The sequence below is a fragment of the Saccostrea cucullata genome, unplaced genomic scaffold (genome assembly GCF_032062105.1).
Source record: "Saccostrea cucullata isolate Sc308-1 unplaced genomic scaffold, CSIRO_AGI_Scuc_v1 ctg6168, whole genome shotgun sequence".
Classification (NCBI taxonomy): domain Eukaryota; kingdom Metazoa; phylum Mollusca; class Bivalvia; order Ostreida; family Ostreidae; genus Saccostrea; species Saccostrea cuccullata.
This window is the reverse complement of record NW_026929372.1, coordinates 1-21,376: the sequence shown is the minus strand read 5'-3', so window position 1 is coordinate 21,376 and position 21,376 is coordinate 1. Positions and strand designations below refer to the sequence as shown.

The 21,376-nt window shown below is 34.9% G+C and overlaps 2 protein-coding genes and 1 pseudogene across 2 annotated transcripts; 2 read left to right on the top strand and 1 right to left on the bottom strand.

Annotated features, from left to right (window-relative positions):
• The first annotated feature begins 1,523 nt into the window (after positions 1 to 1,523).
• LOC134280627 (uncharacterized) lies at positions 1,524 to 2,556 on the top strand (annotated as a pseudogene).
• Positions 2,557 to 12,552: 9,996 nt separating this feature from the next.
• LOC134280626 (uncharacterized) lies at positions 12,553 to 15,423 on the top strand. The gene has a single exon (XM_062763067.1). The coding sequence runs from the start codon at positions 12,553 to 12,555 to the stop codon at positions 15,421 to 15,423; it is 2,871 nt and encodes a 956-aa protein (XP_062619051.1).
• Positions 15,424 to 18,301: 2,878 nt separating this feature from the next.
• Positions 18,302 to 19,726, bottom strand: LOC134280630 (perlucin-like protein). The gene is made up of 4 exons (XM_062763070.1): positions 19,530 to 19,726; positions 19,074 to 19,358; positions 18,563 to 18,739; positions 18,302 to 18,432 (listed from the first exon to the last, which is right to left on the bottom strand). The coding sequence occupies exons 1-4, from the start codon at positions 19,579 to 19,581 to the stop codon at positions 18,341 to 18,343; spliced, it is 606 nt and encodes a 201-aa protein (XP_062619054.1). The 5' UTR covers positions 19,582 to 19,726; the 3' UTR covers positions 18,302 to 18,340.
• Positions 19,727 to 21,376: the final 1,650 nt, after the last annotated feature.

The window sequence follows — 21,376 nt, the reverse complement described above, 5'->3', positions numbered from 1 at the left end:
ATGATGAATAATTAAAGTATATGTCATGATGGAGGGCCATTCTGGAAATATGGCGTAATTAATTTGGCACATTTCTAAGTGTTTTTTTGCAGAAAAGCCTTAAGGGACTCCGACCCTCAGCCAGGAAGGACAACTCTTTGATTTATAATTTAATTCAAAAAGTCTTTTAATGAAGCTTGAAAATTAAATCTTTCCATGCAACAATTTTCATTATATGCCTCTCAATGAGCTTCAAGGTTATATGAACTTCTCAGAAAGGTCTAATTAAAAGTAGAAATTTTTACCTCGAAAAAGCATTTTTAGATACCAATGTTTATTAACATGATATGAAATTAGAAGTGATTTATGGAGCTTTGCAAAGAACCTTGAAACACATTGAGAGGCACATACTGAAAATTGTTGCATGAAAAGCTTCATTTTGAGACTTTTTGAATTAAATTATAAATTAAAGAGTTGTCCTTCCTGAGGGTCGGAGTCCCTTAACATTTTTCATTTCTTTGACTTTTTTTCTTAAGAAAATAGTGTCTGCTGTCGTCGCCCGCTTTAATTGTTTTGTATATATTGTGTATGATAATCTGAAAATTCGCATATCTCAAAATCATTGTGGGCGATCCAATTATCACCGGGGAAAATAAGTGTCAAACTTTCCGGCAACAATAAAACATAAAAATGCTAACGATGGAATAGCACTTTATTATAAAATAGGTCGGTAGGGTGAATTCTGGAAATCCAAAAATTGCACCCGAACAACCCGAAGCCTAGGAGTTAATTGATTAACAGTGATTCATGTAACATATAAATAAAAAAATATAACAATGGCAATTAGCACAATTTTGAGCATGAGTGACAGATGGCCTAGATGGAATAACTCATGACATGTTGAGTAAATAGATTAAATAATTAATTTTCAGATTCGGAGTTACATAGTAATTAGCATAATTACAGTTTCTCACGTTGTTTAAAATAATTACAGTAAATTAAGAGTATATTTTAAAGTCAGCTAAAACATATGTCACTAAAATTGTTTTTATAAAAATTCACACCGTGATACATTCATAATCGGATCTAGTTACGACTTTCCCCCTTCCCACGAAATAGGTTTTTCACGTTTAGAATATGAATTAACATTTTTTTTTTGCTTGCCAAAAGTTTTTTGGATTGGAAATTCTTTTTTAACTGGGTGGAGCCACCTTGATCCGCGCCTGCCACTGAAAATTGATATTATCGACAACCTTAAAAGAATATACGGAAAAGTTAATGACGTCACAATTATCATTTAGGAGGCCATATTGCGATGGACTTCCGGTCAGCCATTAGTATAAGATGTAGGCCGTTAAAGCTCTGAGAGAATTAGTGGGTGCATTGAAGATACATGTGTGTGTATTGTCTCCTGGCAAGTATATCATCGTATAATATGCCATAGTTTCCTATAATAGTGATTTTGAAGCTGTTCATCAAATATAGACAAAATTTTAATTAATTGTGTCGTTTGGTCCAATGAACTCTACTCACGATACCAACCAATGTCGGACTCTAGATTTGCCAAGGACACCAAACGTAAAAGGTCTTCTGAATTAAGTTTCACTGAACACTTATCATCTCGTAGACGTATCACGTCTTCCTCATCCTTGCCAGATATTTCTAATCTGTCAGCCGAGATGGCCACTAACTTTGAGCCCAGTCAATCAAAAATCCCATCATCCTCTCCTTTGACCCCAACATCTACAGTCTTAAGTTCATCACCTGACCCAAACGAAAGTACTGGCTCTTCAACAGCTATAGTTGACTCCGACGGGGAGATACAAACATCCGCCATAAATGAACTAATTGTTAAGGCCGTTCATAGTCAGGCTTTCATGGGGGCATTTGCTCCACTTATTGCATCTGCTATCACTCCCCACATCCAACTTATCGTTCAAAGTTGTCTCCAGCCCATTCTAAGTTCAATTAAGGAGGCAGCCCATTCTAAGTTCAATTAAGGAACAACAAAAAGATATAGAAGAGCAAAATGAGGAAATAAAAACCTTAAAAGAGAGTAATGATGAATTAAAACGTAGAGTAGATGATTTAGAATATGGGCTAGACAACCTAGAGCAGTATGGTCGCAGACCTTCTCTACGCTTCCATAATGTCCCGTTACCTGAGCCAGGCGAGGATGGGACAAGGGAGCCACTCGACACTGAATCCGCAGTTATCCAGATCTGTGCAGGAATGGGTGTTACTATCACTCCTGATGATATAGATAGATCTCATCCTATTGGTAGTCCAAAACAAAATAAAATTCAAATCATTTGCAGATTTAGAAATTGGAAGGTCAAAAACAGAGTTTACAGCGCAAAAAAAGAATTGAAAAACAATGTCAATAAAATTTTTGTGACGGAAGACTTGACCAAGTATAGACAAGCCTTAGTTTCTAAAATCATACAAGCAAAAAAATCAGAAATCGTCCATAGTTTCTGGACCTACGACGGGAGAATTTTCATTAATTTTGAAAAGAAGGGACACCGTTACGAAGTACGTTCATTCGAGGATCTTGAAAATCTCCTTAACGGGTAAATGAATTATATATAACCAAAACATGTGAGACATTCATCAAGACTGCCACTTACAATCCCAAGGACTCAAAATATCAATTTACGTATCATATTATATTATATGTAGCTATTAAGCACTACATTTACGTAAATATATATAGCACTATTCACCCACCTGCTCTCCTTTGATAATGTCATTTGGTTTCTTTTTGTTCATGGTGATCGGTCGTTCTTTTGTACAAATGTCATTTATGACTGAATCACATAGATTTCCATTTTTGTTTTGTACTTTATTTTTTTGTCTTTTTACCCCCATTTTCTTTTGTTTTTGTTTGTTTTTCTCCATTTTCATGTGTTCACAGTCTTGTATGTATGCTCCGCCCAATTTGCGATATTGCTCTCACAAATTATACCTTGCGGCTCTACAATCTATTTTTAAAGAAAAATGTATCAATATTTTAATCAAAGATAGGTAATTCTATCGAGCAATATCGAGCCGCCATTGGTAACTATTACTGCAATAGCAGATGTACGATCCAAAAAGTGTTCTTTCCTTTTTTAGATGTCAAAAATCTACATTTATATTTGATAAACTCTAGCAAGAAATGGTTTAAACTACAAAAAATGTGTGGTATTTTTCAAAACTTTTTGCATCTGCAATTTTGGTTTCAAATTATTTTTTTCTTGCATCTTTTGTCAGGGGACATTGAAATAAATCCGGGACCTACAAATGATCAAATACACACATTGGACATCTTTCATTTAAACATCAGGGGGTCGTAACATAAAGGCTACTTAAGTCTAAGACCGTGCTTAAGTAGGACTTAAGTATGGTCTAAAACTTAAGACCGTAACTAGAAGCGTGCTAAGATTTGACAATCTTAGCAAAACTTAGGCGGTCGGAAGAGGTGACTTAAGTATATCTTAACTTTCTTATACATCTATTCAAAACTATTTTATGCTGACTTTCGGTGTTAAAGCATTCCTCTATTCATATTATGCATAGAAGAAATTAATAATTCCTATTAAATACTATTATGAGATTTTTTGCGTCGGGGGGGGGGGGGGGGTTACTGATCAATGATTCCGCTATTACTCTCAAGACATCGTACATGAAAATGCAAAATTTAATTTGGGGGATTCCTCTGAAATTAGTGGGACCTACGTAGATCGGTATAAACACTAATCCACTAATCATTATAAGTAAATTGAACACGTACAGTAATAGTCTATAGTATTCATGGATCTGTATGTTGACTTTGAAAATATGAGATGAAATAGATTTTTAAACATAGAAAAATGTTGTGGAGTAAGTGGATGATGACCAAAAAACTAATAAAGAGTGTCTGTAAATTAAAATAAATGTAGAATGACAAGCGCGTATTTAGACAGGGTTTCCTAGAGTTCGATTGATTGATCAGGAGACAGAGCTAGGTGGGTGAGAGAGAGAAAGAGAGAGAGAGAAAGAGAGAGAGGGTAAATGGGAAAAAAAGATGTCCTGAAAGAATTTCCACTCTTGATGTAATTGTAAATAATTATAACTACTCCAATCTTTGCTTGCTGACATGGACTGAGACATCGTGGGGGGGGGGGGGATTCAAAATGTTTTGCACTTTTTTAGAGTTTTAATTTCAAGTAGACAGACGTTCGGTTATTTTGTCATGTCTACGAGAATAACAAAGCAAGTGAACATTTGTCAAAACAAAAGAACAATAAACTGTAACTGAAAACATCGCAGCTTCGGGGGATAAACAATAGTCATACATTTACAATGAACCACAGATCACCGTTATGTGACCGCTCAGTATTTTTTCTTAATCAAATATGCAGTGTATTTTACAGCAAATTAAATTATATCTTTAATACAAAATCTGATCTTACATAACTAAAACGATAGGTAAGGACGTTAACCTTTATAAATATTTAATTAAAACTTAACCAAATCATTGTGTAGCAATATATCTGAATAAAATGAAAAAATATAGGGTGATTCATAAGAAGTATTTTGAACATAAGTTTGATTTAGCTAAGACCTTCCTAAGTTCGCTTTATGTTACGGTTTAAGACATACTTAAGTAGTACTTAGGCAGGTCCTAAGATTGTGCCTAAAACGTACTTATGACCCTACTTAAGTCAAAAACTTAGCAAGCTTTATGTTACGACCCCCTGAAGTTTACGACATAAGATTGAAAATGTAACAGCATTAATCACGGATTTTGATATTTTATGTTTCACGGAAACACACTTGGACTCAAGTATTTGTAATAGTGACATTATGATTGAAGGTTATGATACAATTTTTCGCAAAGATAGAAATTCTAATGGTGGAGGTATCATTATCTATGTTTCTTCATGTTTTCGTGCTATTCGTCGCATTGACCTTGAACCCATGTCAATCGAATGCGTCTGGATAGAAATAAGTGAACCTACCTGTAATCTTTTCCTTTGTTGTTTATATCGTCCACCCAATAGCGAAAAATCCTTTTGGGACAAATTTTTATGGTCAGTTGAAAAAGTATCAGATATATCCAACAAATTTATAATTGTAGGTGACTTGAACGTTGATTTCCTTGACAATACTCGCACACTTCCTATTAAAGACATCATGCTGAATTATCACTTGACAAACACAATCAGCGAACCGACACGAACTACATACACTTCGAATACTCTTATTGACCCAGTTTTGATCAGCTCAGACCTTGTAGCACTCCACTCAGGCGTGATAAACACAGAGAGTACACTAACTGATCATAAAGCAACTTATGTTTTTTTAAAATCTAGTATCATCAAAAGTCAACCTAATGTTAGGAAAATATGGGATTACAAAAATGCTAATATAGAAAAACTTAATAACCTTATAGAAAATGCTGACTGGGAAAATCTTATTTGTAATGCAGAATCAACTGACGAAGCTACCGAAAATTTTTCAACCAAATATTTAGATCTCGTTAGGGAATGTGTACCGGAAAAATCAGTATTAATAAGACCTAAAGACAAACCTTGGTTTGATTCACTATTAAGGAAAACCCATCGGGAAAAAAATAGATTGAGACGAAAAGCACAAAAAAGTGATAAACAGAGTGACTGGGATAATTTTAAGCATATAAGAAATAAATTTAATAACATGAAAAAACATGCTATTGAAAATTATCAAAATACCCTTGAATTACAACTAATTGATTCAAGTAAAAACAACTCTAAGCTTTACTGGAAACTTCTAAGAGAAACTTTTAAAAGTAAATCAACCACAGACATCCCCCCTTTACAGTACACATCTGCATCAGGTGATGTTAATTTTGCTTTTTCTGATGAAAGTAAGATACAGGTACTCAACACTTACTTTGCTTCAATTACATGTGTTGGTGATGAAACGACTGAATTACCTAAAGAAAACATTGAGTGTAATAGTGCTTTTGACAATATCTTTATTTGTGAACAAGAAATTATTGATATTTTATCTATATTACCTGTCAATAAAGCCATTGGAGAAGACTGTATTAGCCATAAAATGTTAAAATCAACAAAATTATCTGTTGTTAAACCTCTGTGCTTATTGTTTAACCGTTCATTGAAAGACTGTGTTTTTCCAAAAAAATGGAAATTAGCTAATGTAATCCCTTTGTTTAAAAAAGATGATCCTGCAGTTTTATCTAACTATAGACCTGTTTCATTGTTAAGCTGTGTCAGTAAAGTGATGGAACGTATTGTATTTAAACACTTGTACAACTATTTTCACTCTAACAATATTTTTTATAAATACCAGGCTGGTTTCTTACCTGGTCACTCTACTGTGTATCAGTTGTTAGAAACATATGATAACATTGTTAGAAATATTGATGAAGGCAAATCCTGCTGTATGATTTTTTGTGACTTATCTAAGGCCTTTGACCGTGTTTGGCACAAAGGACTCTTATTTAAATTAAAAATGTATGGTGTAAAGAAAGATATGTATAGTTGGTTAAAAAGCTATTTAGAGAACAGAACGCAAAGAGTGATATACAAAAACCTGGTATCCCCTACTGAATCCCTTTATGCAGGTGTTCCACAAGGCTCTGTATTAGGTCCATTGTTATTTTTAATTTATGTGAACGATGTAGCTGACAAGATGTCAAGCTTTTGTAGACTTTTTGCTGATGATAACAGTTTGCAGTATGCATCTAAATGTGTTAAATCTATAGAAGGTCATCTGAATAATGATCTTTTATCTCTTGAAGAGTGGTCTAAAAAATGTTTGCTAAAATTTAATCCCTCTAAAACTAAGGTTGTATTTTTTAACACAAGAAAAAACAAAGAATTTCCAAAACTCCTTTTCCAGGATAGCCAATTAGAATATGTTCAAACTCATAAGCATCTAGGGGTAACGTTTTCATACAACTTAAGTTGGTCATCTCACATTGAAATCTTGCTGTCTAATGCATATAAAAAATTAGGTCTTTTGAAAAAACTTAAGTTTAAAATAAATCGAAAAAGCCTTTCACTTATGTATACTTCATTTATCCGTCCCCAACTTGAGTACGCTGTTGTATGGGGTGGTTGTCTATCCATCGATTCTGAAAAATTAGAGAAATTGCAACTACACGCAGCTCGGATTGTTACTGGACTAACTATGATTGCCTCTAGAGACTCTTTGTATTTTGAAACACGCTGGGAACCACTCAGCGACAGACGCAAGATCCAAAGATTAAATACCATGTACAAAATTCACAATGATTTAATACCAGATTACCTATCTGAGATTATACCTGATATGCGATGTAATGCTTCTGCATATACAACAAGAAACTCACAGAATTATAGTATACCTGTATGTAAATTGCAAACCTACAAATCATCATTTGTACCAACTGTAATAAATGAGTGGAATTCCTTACCGCTAAATACCAGACTTTCGAGCTCTTTGTCTGTTTTCAAAAGTAAAATTAAACAAAAAATAACAGAAGCTCCGCCATATTTTAATTTTGGTAAAAGACGCAACAATATACTGCATACACGGCTTCGGCACAATTGCGTGCTAAACGCTGATCTTTATAGATGTAATATAATATCTAGTCCATTATGTTCCTGCGGTAAGGTAGAAAATACACATCATTATTTTTTCTCGTGCCCTAACTACAACGAGGCCAGGAAAGAGTTTTTCGATAAGTTCTTGAGATTTAATAAAGTCCATATTGTTGACATTCAGACTTTACTCTGGGGGGATACATCACTCAGTATTGCTGAAAATGAATATCTATTTTCTATTGTACATTCTTATATTCAGCATTCTGGTAGATTTAACTGATTGTACACATTTTTTTTTTTTTTTTTTTTTTTTTTTTAAAACTATTTGTATAAACAATAATGTAGCAGTCTATATATGTCCACAATGAGAGTTTATTTAATTTACTTATTATTTATTTTGTACAAACTTTTGAACACTTCTAATTCATCCTGTTATAATATCTCATGTAGGGAGAGGGCGATTTAAGTTTTTAGAACTTGTGCCCAATCCCATTGTATATATTTTGTGCAATAAAATATGTTCAAATCAAATCATTGCGAAAAAAAATTGTCCGTTTTCACTATATGGAATTTCAATAATTTAGAAACCGTACCTTCCTCTCTATAATTTGGTTTTGGTCTTGGCAACAGTTTCCCCATTCTACCCCACTACCTCTATAGAGTATGAAGTGATGAAATAAATGTATACTGTGTATGCTATAAATTTTCAATGACCTTATTTAATAGAACTCTGAGTCAAAAAGATATATGTAAATGTATATTCAGATTTTTTTATTCATCGTCAATTTGCGTTCCTTTTTAGATATTAACCAGTCAGAAGCGAGAATACAAACAAAATTTAATTATCATACTATATCTGTTGTTATTGCCATGCGTGGTAATAGGCAAATAAACACTTTATTCACAACTTGAAACATAATCATGTTTTTGCCAGGGATGGGGTAATAGTAATGTGTAATGGTAATTGACTGTAATTAATTACAAATTTCAATGTAATTGGAATTAATGTGTAATTGACCAAATTTTCAATTACAAGTAATGGTAATTTGATTAATTACTTTCCCAAAAGGCATGTAATTCACAATTACTTTTCAATTACATTACATTACACTGATTTTAAATAAATAAAATCTTCCACTCCCCCACCATCTCATAAACATTATTTAAGAAAGGTTAATTGATTTTTTGAGCAAATATTTTGATAGTAGAATTTCTTAAAAAGAATTTTAACATAGTCATATTTCCCTTTTAACATAATTTTAAAAGTATATTGCTTATAAATATTGTCCTATTTTATTTTCTTAAAAACTTTTAAATCAAAATCTTTGTAAAGTGAAGAAATAAAATTTATATTTTGATTTTTTAATTAATTTATCCATATCAAAATAGCTAGTCCAATGGCTTCTAATCCTCTTGTTTGCAATATCTTCAACCTGTGTTAGCAGTTATTATCAGGTGCTAATTAGTGCCCTGGTGTCATGTACATATTCCTTAATTATAGATATTTTTCACACATTTTGACCTTGTCTCTTGGTATTTTTATACACACACACCTTAATTGACTTTTAATTGTAGTTTGGCACAGAATAAGTCAAATACAACATTTTGAGAATATCTTAATATGTTGTTGAAATAAAGAAGTATTAATGCAAAAGGCATCAATTGTACTTTCAACATAAATTTAATCGAATGTTTCATGATTCCAAATTTTTCACATATGATATAAATTAAGGTAAAACCATGAGTAAACTTTCTACTAGTCAGTATCTATGTATTCCTGTCGATCACAAATACCCCAGTGAACAGAATCTTCAGTGTGGCAGGAAAATCTTCAAATCTAATAGATGTAGGTTAGGAGACACAGTAATTGAAAACTGTATGAACATCTTAAAGAATATTATTGTAAAAATATGTTGTAAAATGATCTGATATAAATATAAGGGATTAGGAATGTATATGACTATTTCCGTTATAATTTATACATGTTTTCTTGAATGTAATGTGTAATTTAACTAATTACAATTGCAAAGTAATTGTAATTTAATTAATTAGATTTCAAAATTCATGTAATGGTAATGGTAATTTAATGAAAGGTTTTGGAAAGTAATTGTAATTTAATTAATTACATTCCTATGTAATTGACCCCATCCCTGGTTTTTGCATCTTACAGTAACATATGACTTCTAAGAATAAAACATGTTTATTTTCAATTTTTACACCTATCAACAAAATACATACATATTGACTGTGACATACAGGTGGATTGTACACAATTTCTATACATTCACTAATTTTTGTAACAGATTTTAAAAATTTGCCTTTACGCAACCATGCATTATTTAAATTTAATGCTGGATTATACGTATTAAAGGGAAAAAACCTTTGCTTCCTGTCAGTTAATATGGATATTTTTTTTTAAACAAACGAAAACCCTACCAAAACCTGAAATCACTAGCCAGGATATTATTCCAAATGCCCCTGATCAGAAGTCTACTTATAAGTTACAAGTGAAAAGAAGAAATCACTTGTTGTGGCTAGATTTATCGACGACGTATGTATTGTTAATTAACAAAAGCTTTTTCTATTTCATGTAGACAAGATATATCCCAGTGCACTTTAAATAAAAGTGTCACAATCAATATTTAATTATAATTGTTTTTACATTATGTTTATGGTTTTTATTTTATTTACCCTTTACTGGACCTCTTCTTATTGTTACCTTTATTGAACCTCAAGTTAAGTTTTGCAGGCATTGGTCACTTACGACCTATTGTATAGAGGGTATTTAAATCGCTGCATAGCTGACCAAGTAGCCGGGGTCCACGTTTTCATAGCTTTTACATGGTTGACGTACAATCCAAGATGTGTAGCTAAGTAAGTTATCAACGGTAACCATTTCTCCATAAGGGGTAAGTTTGTTTTTTATTCTATATATAAGTTTTGAGTACTACATTTAAGACGTAAAGTTATGTACGAATTTGAGTTAGGTAATGTTTTTGTCACTGTTTACGTGTACAGGTTTTGCTGGGTAGAGTTACTCATGCGTGTATAGTTCTATTTTTGTGCAATGTACTAAGTTATCTGTTATGTACGCGCGTAAGCTATTTTGTTTTGCCGCTTATAAGTCGGTGTTGTGGGTTTAATAGTTAAAACCACTTTTGTTAAGATGTTGTGTATTCTTAACGTTTTTCTTATTATAATAGTGTTCGGTTAGAATTTCCGCTACTGTTTTGTATGGTGTGCCATAAGTGCAACTGTAGTCAATGTTGACGTGTTATTATACCCCCCGCTTGAAAAGTGGGAGGGTATATAGCAATCGGGATTTCCGTCTGTCCGTCCGTCCGTACGTCTGTCCGTCCGTACGTCCGTCTGTTACGCTTTTTCTCTTATCCTCAACTCCTCTTATATTACTGAGTGAATTTTAATGAAACTTTCACAGAATCTTTATTACATATTGCCATTGTGCACCTCCTATTTTACCTTTTTATTCGACACGTATTTTAGGTTTTCCATAGCAAAACATGGACATTGCCATTATATGTTTACCTATGAATTTACATATAGAAGCTTCCATTTGATAGGACGAGTTATTCCTCTTTACACATTACCGTAAAAAAAATATCTAGCAACACATGGACATTATGGGAGGCGGGGGGTATAATTTAGTGAGTTCATTGCTCACAGTACCTCTAGTTTTTAGTATACGTAACTTGCGACTTAAAATATTATCTAATTTAAAGGTTCCAGAGATATTCCAGAGATATTCCAGACATATGCCAGTCCTATTACAGCTATGTTCCAGCCATTTTGTGCGGACACGTGTTACCAGCGTCACCTGGACCGGAAAACCACTGGGAGCCAGTTGACAGGAGTCTGTCGTGAAACGGGGAGAGTCAGGACGCGGTATACTGGGATGGATATAGACAATCTATAGTGTTAAAGTGATATTTATTGTAGATAATTTGTGTATAAATATGTTGTAAATATTGTTTTTTTTATTGATTTTATATATAGATAAAAAATTGTAAATAGAAAAAAAAATCTTGTTGTGTCTGACTGAACAGAGCACGACGGCTGTCGTGACAAATTCGTGTCAGAAGTGGGATTAGTCTGTTCAGTCAGCAGTATATTTGTACATTACAATTATGCTATTTTTGTTTAATCATTTTTCTGTTGTATTTTGCAGTAAAAGAGTTTTTAGATTTTTGACAGTCTCAGGATGTCAGTACTTGGTTTATGGATGGAGCCCCAAATGGAGAAAGCTAGGTTATCGTTGAGTTCGTTGAGTTCGTTGAGTTCTGTTGAGTTGCGTTGCATTGTATGAATTGAGTTTGTATGCTTAATTTATCTGTTGAGATATTAGTATACAATTTTTGAGAAAGATTTTTCACATTTCATTTTTGTTTTGAAAATCAATGTTGTTTTACTGGGTTGTAGTAATATTTTTCATATTTAGTCATTTAGTGTTTAGTTCTATTACAATGTAAACATTGAAAGAACTTGCAGAATATGGTCAGAGTCTAAACTTGACTGGTGCGGACTTGCAGCAGTTTATACAGCAACAACAGGCACATCAGCGTGAGCTACGAGCAGCTGAACGAGAGAAAGAGAAGCAGGATAGGGAGTATCATCTCAGTAAAGAAGCACTTGAAATTGAGAAACTCAAACTACAGGAAAAGAAAGGTATGGAAGAGATTGAGAGTAAATTCATGCAAACTATTCAAACTTTAGAGCAAAAGTTAGCTGTAAAGTAGTCAGAAACGAAATTAGAAAATTCTAGCAATGCAAAGTTTCCAAAAATGCCTGTATTCGATGAAGTTATGTATGATATTGATTCTTATTTGAGACGTTTTGAAAGGTACGCTGCAGCACAGAAATGGAAGTTTGACAGTTGGGCTGTTAACTTGAGCGCGCTACTCAGAGGTCGTGCACTGGATGTGTATGCACTGTTGCCGCAGGAGAAAGCGTTACACTATGATGCTTTGAAGACGGCGTTACTAAAAAAAGGTTTGAAATGACGGAGGATGGATTTCGTCAAAAGTTCCGTAAGAGCAGACCTGAGGTAGGGGAAACTTTTTCACAGTTTGTTGTTCGTCTCGATAGTTATCTCGATAGGTGGATCAAACTTGGTCGAGTTAACAAGACTTTTGATGGCCTCTACGATATGATACTCAGAGATCAGTTTCTGTTTATGTGTAACAAAGAATTGACATTGTTTTTGAAAGAACGCATACCGAAAAACATCAGAGAAATGTGTGATTTAGCAGATCAGTTTAGAGAGGCAAGGCATGTTAACGTTCAGGCATTAGTTCATTTTAGCAAGAAAGAGAACTCTCCAGGAAAAAGTCAGGCATCGAGAGAACAGGAACAGCGAGATCAGAAGCCAGGATTGAAGTTTCAACCCATGAAAACTCCAATGAAGAAAGAAGTTCGTTGCTTCAAGTGTGACAGACTGGGCCACATAGCGTCTCAGTGCCACCAGACTCCGAAGAATCGGAACTCAGTGAATGTTGTCGTCGATCGTACAGAAAAGGAATCTACGGCAAAGAACTCAGAATTACAAGGCAAGTGTGGAACTTTTACTTCCTTTACAAATACATCTACATTTTCGATGGCGTCAAATTCGATGGACCTTGTAAACACTTCATCGTGTAATGTTAGTGCATCTCTTGAAGATATGCCTACCTGTAAGGGCAAGTTAAATGGACACTTTGTGACAGTGCTTAGAGACACTGGTTGTAACGGTGTTGTAGTTCGTAGGGATTTGATAGATGATGTTCAGCTTACAGGAAATCATCGAATTTGTGTTCTGGGGGATGGATCAAGAATTCAAGCACCTGTTGCGCGAGTGAAAATAGACACTCCATACTTTGTGGGTGAAATAGACACTTGGTGTTTAGAAAATCCATTGTATTCCTTGATCATCGGGAACATCCCCAACGCAAGAGATCCAAAGGATTCGGATAGAAACTGGACACGTTATCAAGCGCACGCAGTAGTGACAAGGCAACAAGCTCAAAAGAAAGGTAAGAAGACTAAATCTCTTCATGTTCCAGATATTATCGACGCTGAGATATGTCCTGACGACATTAAGGCAGCACAGGAGAAAGACGAGACTTTAGCCAAGATACGCTCTTTGGTAGGACAAGACGACGACTCCAAGGTATCATTCGTTAGTAAGAAAGGTATCATTTATCGTGTCTTCCAGTCAGATAAATGTCAGAATGGTAAACGTTTTACACAGCTAGTTGTACCAAAGAAATATAGAACTAAGGTTCTTTCGCTTGCTCATGAGTCTATTATGACAGGTCACCTAGGTACTTCCAGGACAGCCAGCAAAGTCCGTGCAGAATTTTATTGGCCGGGAGTTCAAGCGGACGTACGCCGATTCTGCAGATCATGCGACATCTGTCAACGTACCACTCCGAAAGGCAGGACTACAAAGGTACCACTAGGAGATATGCCTATCATTGAGGTACCGTTCAGACGTGTAGCTGTCGACTTGGTAGGACCTATCCAGCCAGCAACCAGTAAGGGTAATCGTTACATTTTGACCATTGTTGACTTTGCTACTCGTTACCCAGAGGCAATTGCTTTAAAAGGAATTCACACTGAACGAGTCGCTGAGGCTCTGGTAGATGTATTTTGTAGAGTAGGAGTACCGAAGGAAATGCTCACGGATATGGGGTCACAATTTACATCTGAGCTGATGACAGATGTTAGTCGTTTACTTTCTATACGACAGTTAACAACGACACCGTACCACCCCATGTGCAATGGACTGGTCGAGCGGTTCAACGATACATTGAAGCAGATACTCAGACGGTTATGTGCGGAACGTCCTACTGATTGGGATAAGTATCTATCAGCCTCATTGTTTGCTTACCGTGATGCACCACAGGAGAGTCTAGGATTCTCTCCGTTTGAGCTGGTTTACGGACACGAAGTTAGAGGACCTATGAAGATTTTGAGAGAGTTATGGACTAAAGAAGTGGTGGATTCAGAGGTTAGAACTACGTACCAATATGTGGTTGATTTGAAGGAACGATTAGAAGCTACGTGCAGAATGGCGAGAGAGAATCTACAGAAGTCGTCAGAAAAATACCGGAAGTATTACAACAAGGGAGCAAAAAACCGACAAATGTCAAAAGGTGAGAAAGTTCTTATTCTTTTACCAACTGCAAGTAACAAATTACTAATGCAATGGAAAGGTCCATACGGAATTATAGAGAGACTTGGAAAAGTTGATTACAGAATTAAGGTGAATGGAAAAATCAAAACATTTCATGCAAATATGTTGAAGTTGTACATTGACAGAGAAAACGAGAGTAATGATGAGACAGGTGTTCTAGGTGTTGTAGGCGCCGCAGTACTCGATCTAGATGATGATGGAGAGAGCGATGATGAGCTGTTGTGTGATTCTCAAGGAGAAACGAAGAAGGAGGGATCGGCAGATGTGAAAGTAAGTGATGAACTATCTGAGAATGAAAAAGCAGAAGTCAAGACATTACTAGAGGATTTTTCAGATGTTTTATCAGATGTACCTGGTTTGACGAATCTCGGAGTTCATCATATCAAGTTGACTAGTGACCAGCCTATTCGCATCAAGCCTTATCCTCTGCCGTTTACTTCAAAAGACGTTGTTTGTGACGAGGTAAGGAAGATGGTGGAAGCCGATGTGATCGAGCCTTCGACGAGTCCATACAGTTCCCCGATAGTCATCGTGAAAAAGAAGGACGGTTCGAACAGGTTTTGTATCGATTTTCGTGCAATTAATAAAGTAACTGTTTTCCATGCAGAAACCGTTCCAAATGCTGATGATATTTATGTGCAATTATCTGGCTGTAAATATGTGTCCAAATTTGATCTATCTAAGGGATACTGACAGTTACCATTGGATGATGCAGCGAAGGAGATCACCGCTTTCCAAACGCCACTTGGTTTGTTTCAATTCAGGGTGATGCCCTTTGGCTTGATAAACGCTTCCGCAAGTTTCAGTCGCCTGATGCGTAAGCTCTTAGACGGAATGCAGTGTGTGGATAACTTTATAGACGATGTGATTGTGTACACTCGAACATTTCAGGAACATATCAATGTGATTCGGGAACTTCTGAAAAGACTTCGTGCGGCGAATTTGACTGTGAAACCAAGTAAGTGCTTTATTGGTTACCGGAGTCTTGAGTGTCTCGGACATATTGCAGGAGATGAAGAACTTAGACCTCTTCCTGACAAAGTTTCCGCCATTCACAACTTTACCCAACCTTCAACGGAGAAGCAAGTGCGATCATTTTTAGGTCTGGTAGGATTCTATCGTAAATTCATTCCGAATTTTTCAGCTATTGCTTCGCCTTTAACAGATCTTACCAAGAAAGGCCAGCCGAACAAAGTGATTTGGAAAGAACCGCAGGAAAATGCATTCATCACTCTCAAGACAGCTTTAACGGTAACACCAGTTCTCAAATTACCTAATTTGAATGAAAGCTTTGTTTTACAGACTGATGCGTCAGATCGTGGTGTTGGGGCAGTTTTGGTGCAGTACGAAGATGGTGTGAAGAAACCTGTCGCATACGCTAGCAAGAAACTTTCCAAATGTCAGGTAAATTACTCTACAATCGAGAAAGAGTGCTATGCGATAATCTGGGCAGTTCAAAAGTTCTGCAGGTATTTGTATGGTAAGGAATTCCTACTAGAAACAGATCATCAACCACTAGTATATCTTACCAAAGCCAAAGTGTCTAATGCACGTCTGATGCGCTGGGCATTACTTCTGCAACCCTACAGGTTTCGCATTATTTCCATCAAGGGTTCTGAAAATGTAGGAGCTGATTGTCTAAGCAGAATTTAGATATGTATATATTTATGTATAGTTGATTTTATGCCATATTGATTGTGTTTTTTCCAAAAGTTCAGTGAACTTTCTTATGTTGGGGAGATATTGTCACAATCAATATTTAATTATAATTCTATTAACATTATGGTTTTTTGTTTTATTTTATTTACCCTTTACTGGACCTCTTTATATTGTCACCTTTATTGAACCTCAAGTTAAGTTTTGCAGGCATTGGTCAGTTACGACCTATTGTATAGAGGGTATTTAAATCGCTGCATAGCTGACCAAGTAGCCGGGGTCCACGTTTTCATAGCTTTTACATGGTTGACGTACAATCCAAGATGTGTAGCTAAGTAAGTTATCAACGGTAACCATTTCTCCATAAGGGGTAAGTTTGTTTTTTTTTTTATTTCTATATATAGGTTTTGAGTACTACATTTAAGACGTAAAGTTATGTACGAATTTGAGTTAAGTAATGTTTTTGTCACTGTTTACGTATACAGGTTTTGCTGGGTAGAGTTACTCATGCGTGTATAGTTCTATTTTTATGCAATGTACTAAGTTATGTACGCACGTAAGCTATTTTGTTTTGCCGCTTATAAGTCGGTGTTGTGGGTTTAATAGTTAAAACTACTTTTGTTAAGATGTTGTGTATTCTTAACGTTTTTCTTATTATAATAGTGTTCGGTTAGAATTACCGGTACTGTTTTGTATGGTGTGCCATAAGTGCAACTGTAGTCAATGTTGACGTGTTATTTTTAGTATACGTAACTTGCGACTTAAAATATTATTTAATTTAAAGGTTCCAGAGATATTCCAGACATATACCAGACATATACCAGTCCTATTACAGCTATGTTCCAGGCATTTTGTGCGGACACGTGTTACCAGCGTCACCTGGACCGGAAACCCACTGGGAGCCAGTTGACAGGAGTCTGTCGTGAAACGGGGAGAGTCAGGACGCCGTCGCGTGGTATACTGGGATGGATATAGATAATCTATAGTGTTAAAGTGATATTTATTGTACATAATTTGTGTATAAATATGTTGTAAATATTGTTTTTCTTATTGATTTTATATATAGATAAAAAATTGTAAATAGAAAAAAAAATCTTGTTGTGTCTGACTGAACAGAGCACGACGGCTGTCATGACAAAAAGATAACACATTAGATTATCATATCTGTTTCATATTTGGATATCTTGCTAGAAAAAAGTTAGTTTTTGGTAACCTAACAATCAAGCTCTATGATAAACGTGACGACTTTAACTTTTCATTCCTCAGCTTCCTTTACTTATGCAGCAATATCCCCTTAACACCTGCATACGAAGTTTACATCTCTCAATTGCTTCGATACGCAAGAGCATGCTCCACGTATGAACAATATCTAAAAACGAGGAAAGTTATATACAAACAAGAATATCAACAGTTTCGTTTAATGTCATTTTTTTAAAAGTTCTCTGAACGTTACAACGACCTTGTCATCATACACAATCAATCATGAACTCAGTCAAATGCTGACTGACATTTTAGTACTTATTATGACATGACAAGGAGCACACTGTAGGTACGACCAGTCGGAAGGGGATGCTCATTCCCCCACGGCACTTAATCCCATCTCTAGTGGTTTTAGAGGTCATGTTTGCTGATCCTGATTTGTATTAATGGCGTTTTGAGCTTGAATATTGTTCGTTATCTCCATATACGTCATATCAATATTTTGTTGGTAATTATGAAAGTAGAAAATCATATGAATAAAATGCATGTATTTTTGCACTCTGTTTCTAGAGTATCAAGTAAGGATTTTTCAGCAGCTCCCTCAAGTATTTGACTATACTTAAGAAGTTCCAAATAGATATGTTGATATATGATTTTATTTCAAAGTCTTGTTTTTAAAATTTCTTAAACTTTTAAATGTAAATTAGAAATAAATTTATCAAGTCAAACATATAGCACACTACTAAGAACTGATTCAGAAAATATTCATTGCCAATAGTGTTATTACTAAAAGTGACATTAAAACTCTGGATTCGTTGTATATTCTTTCTCCGGAATTTCCCATCTCTAAAAGTAACAAAAATAAAGCTTTTTAATTACTTCCTGGTGATGAATAGTGTATGAATTTTGAAAAAAAATCCAGTCACAAACGGATTTTGTTGAAATCAACTATAAATCTCTCCGGTCTCTTACTCACCATATTGACAAATGTAGGAGTATTTGAGGTATTTATTCCTACACGGTACGTCGTACCACTTGAACCCGTAGTCGACACGCATCAGTGCGCAGTCGTCCAGGTCCGAGTCAGGGATGTGTGACCCTGCTCTGGTCCCCTGTCCATCCTGCCAGTTCGAATACCTCATGGTCTTATCACCTTGTCAATACAGAAAAGTGTTCGTAAAATGTTAGACTTGATTTGATGGAGACAATTTTACCTTCTGTAAAAATCTTAACAAATCATACAGCATTAAATTTACCTAATAACTGAATAAGCAATAGACACACTATGATGGTTATGGATGGTTATTTGGGAACATAGACATATTTGTTAGGTTTTAGGTCTTTATTTGATGGAAACATCTTTATGTTCTGATTTTATGTCCGGACATTACCGACAGGAATCGACCATCATAAGTTAAAAAAATTAAATTTATTATAATAATTCTTTAAATAAATTATTTGTTTTTTTTTCAGTGAAAAGTCTTTACCGGAGATCCATTCCCACTGTGACTCGTTATCCTTATCAGAAGCGCCAAACCAGAATCCAGTTTTCTCCCCCGTCTGTGACGCCAGGTAGTGCTCTAGAAACTGTTGAAGACCCCTGCTCCTGATCTGGAGAAGATCGCCGCCATCACTGAGACAGGAATTCCGGGCTTCCTCCCAGAACGTGTGATTATAATTAAACTGGAGACAGGAGCTACCGTAGGTAGTCAGGTTAATCGGGGGCAGAGAAGCAGGACAACCCGTTGGGGTTCCCATAGAACCGAGCGAACCTGAAAGTAATATTATCATTTGGTAAATAAATTTGAATTTCTTTTATAAATAAATCTTTTTTGAGAGAAAAATGTATTTTCTTTGTTCTTTTAAAAACATGTTCGTTATTTTTTATTTTACATTTTTCATTAAACCAGAAAGATAGTGTTTATGAAACGTCAAATATTTACCTGGTTCAACATAATAAAATAGACAGAACAGCGTGAAGTAGATAGAACTCATAGTGTCCAAATCCAAAATACAAAACAGAGGTCAGTTATTACCAGGTGGATTCATTAAAATAACATATCTATATTGAAGGTTGAGTTTATATGCATTTTACAATCCATGATAATAATTCAAATGGGAAACTTCCGTGTTCATACAATAGAAAGGTTATTAACTAATAAATTTCTGATATGATTAGATATATATCGGTGTGCTGGATGTCGTGAAATTGAAAGTCAGGTTATCTTTCTTTATCATGAATATTACAGCAACAATATTTAATGTAATAGCTAGATTTGTTTGTTTGCATTGATAATGTTAATAACTGGATAGATATTGCTTAAATATGTGGAAGTTAAAAACTACTTTATATAAATAGCATATTTATAGTCTCTACATTACCTTTGAAAAAAGTAAAATTTAATGTTGATATTTAATTGCGTTTTATTTGTGATCATGCGGCAGTAGCGTACAGAGTGTCACAAAGGAAATCACTATTAACGTCACGGATAGTATAGATTGTATAACTTTATCAATCTCTCACTAGAGGGCGCGCTCTGCAAGCTTCACTTACACCTCTGTTGTCTTCTAAAAAGTAGTTCGGATTGTCATATAATTAAATGACGCCGGAAAATTTAAACAATGATAGTTTCGTATTCGTATGTATTACCAAAGTTGTTTTAAGTTCTCAGTTACTAAGTATCTTCTTGTTTCCTTGAATGTAAAATGATTAATTGATGGTGTGCTGTTATACGTCCCATTCGAGAATTTTTCACTCGAGACGTCACCAAATAAAAGTGAAGGACTTTAAACTTTTTGGCCTTTACTTGGCACTAGGGGTCATTGAGCATTGAGGGATCGTTGTCGTGCCAACGGCTGTCATAACACTTGGGGTCTCAGTTTTTAAGTTCTCAACCGAAGGACCCGCAAATTTCAATTCAAAGTGCCGAGTGCATGACGAAGAAACAGTTGCTTCCAAATGTTTTATAGACTTACGTCAGTCGCGACCTGGGTCTGAACTCAAGCCCTTCCGATCATGTAGCGAGCGCACTACCGTCTGAGTTACCTTTAACGCAAAATAAAAATGTGTGTTAAAAATCAAAACTACGGAAGCCCATTTAGGACCTATCAAAAAATATTATTGAATTCGTTATAACGAATTTAATTTGTTATGACAGATTTATTAAATTCGTTATAACGAATTTAATTTGTTATAACAGATTAATTGAATTCATTGTAACGAATTTAAATTGTTATAACAGATTCATTGAATTCATAATGACCACAAAACTTTAAAAATGACAAATGGACATAAAGTATACTAAACAGTTATCAAGCTTAGAAGTTCGCTGAAAAAAATCGTAACTGGAATTCCTAAATTTACTTACCTTGTCATTGGTCATTTGCAAACTTATTTTTAAAAAAATATTCTGCTGATTATACAAACAAGTACTCTGTAGTTGACTTAAAAAATGATTGATTTTTTTATATTAGCAAAATCTATGTGCAGTATGTGGTGTTTGGAGACGAGGTCTTCCAACAATCTATTGGAATTCCCAAGGGTACCAATCTACCAGACCTATTTTTAAATTAATTCTTCTTCATATTTTTTGCATAAAAAGAAGAAAACACTTGGTGTATATATTCGCATATATATATATATATATATATATATATATATATATATATATATATATAAGTAGTATAAGCAGCCTAGATGGGTGGGTCAATATCTAGGACATCCCACTGAGGGGGATAGGTGGGTCAACTGAGTGCAGCTCCTGGGGGGGGGGATAGGTGGGTCAACTGA

Coding starts and splice junctions, on each gene's coding strand:
- LOC134280626 (XM_062763067.1), top strand. CDS start 12,553: ATGACGGAGGATGGATTTCGTCAAAAGTTCCGTAAGAGCAGACCTGAG.
- LOC134280630 (XM_062763070.1), bottom strand. CDS start 19,581: ATGAGTTCTATCTACTTCACGCTGTTCTGTCTATTTTATTATGTTGAA. Junction 19,359..19,529: donor ATTTTATTATGTTGAACCAG/GTAAATATTTGA, acceptor TATTACTTTCAG/GTTCGCTCGGTTCTATGGGA. Junction 18,433..18,562: donor CTCCTACATTTGTCAATATG/GTGAGTAAGAGA, acceptor TGTTACTTTTAG/AGATGGGAAATTCCGGAGAA.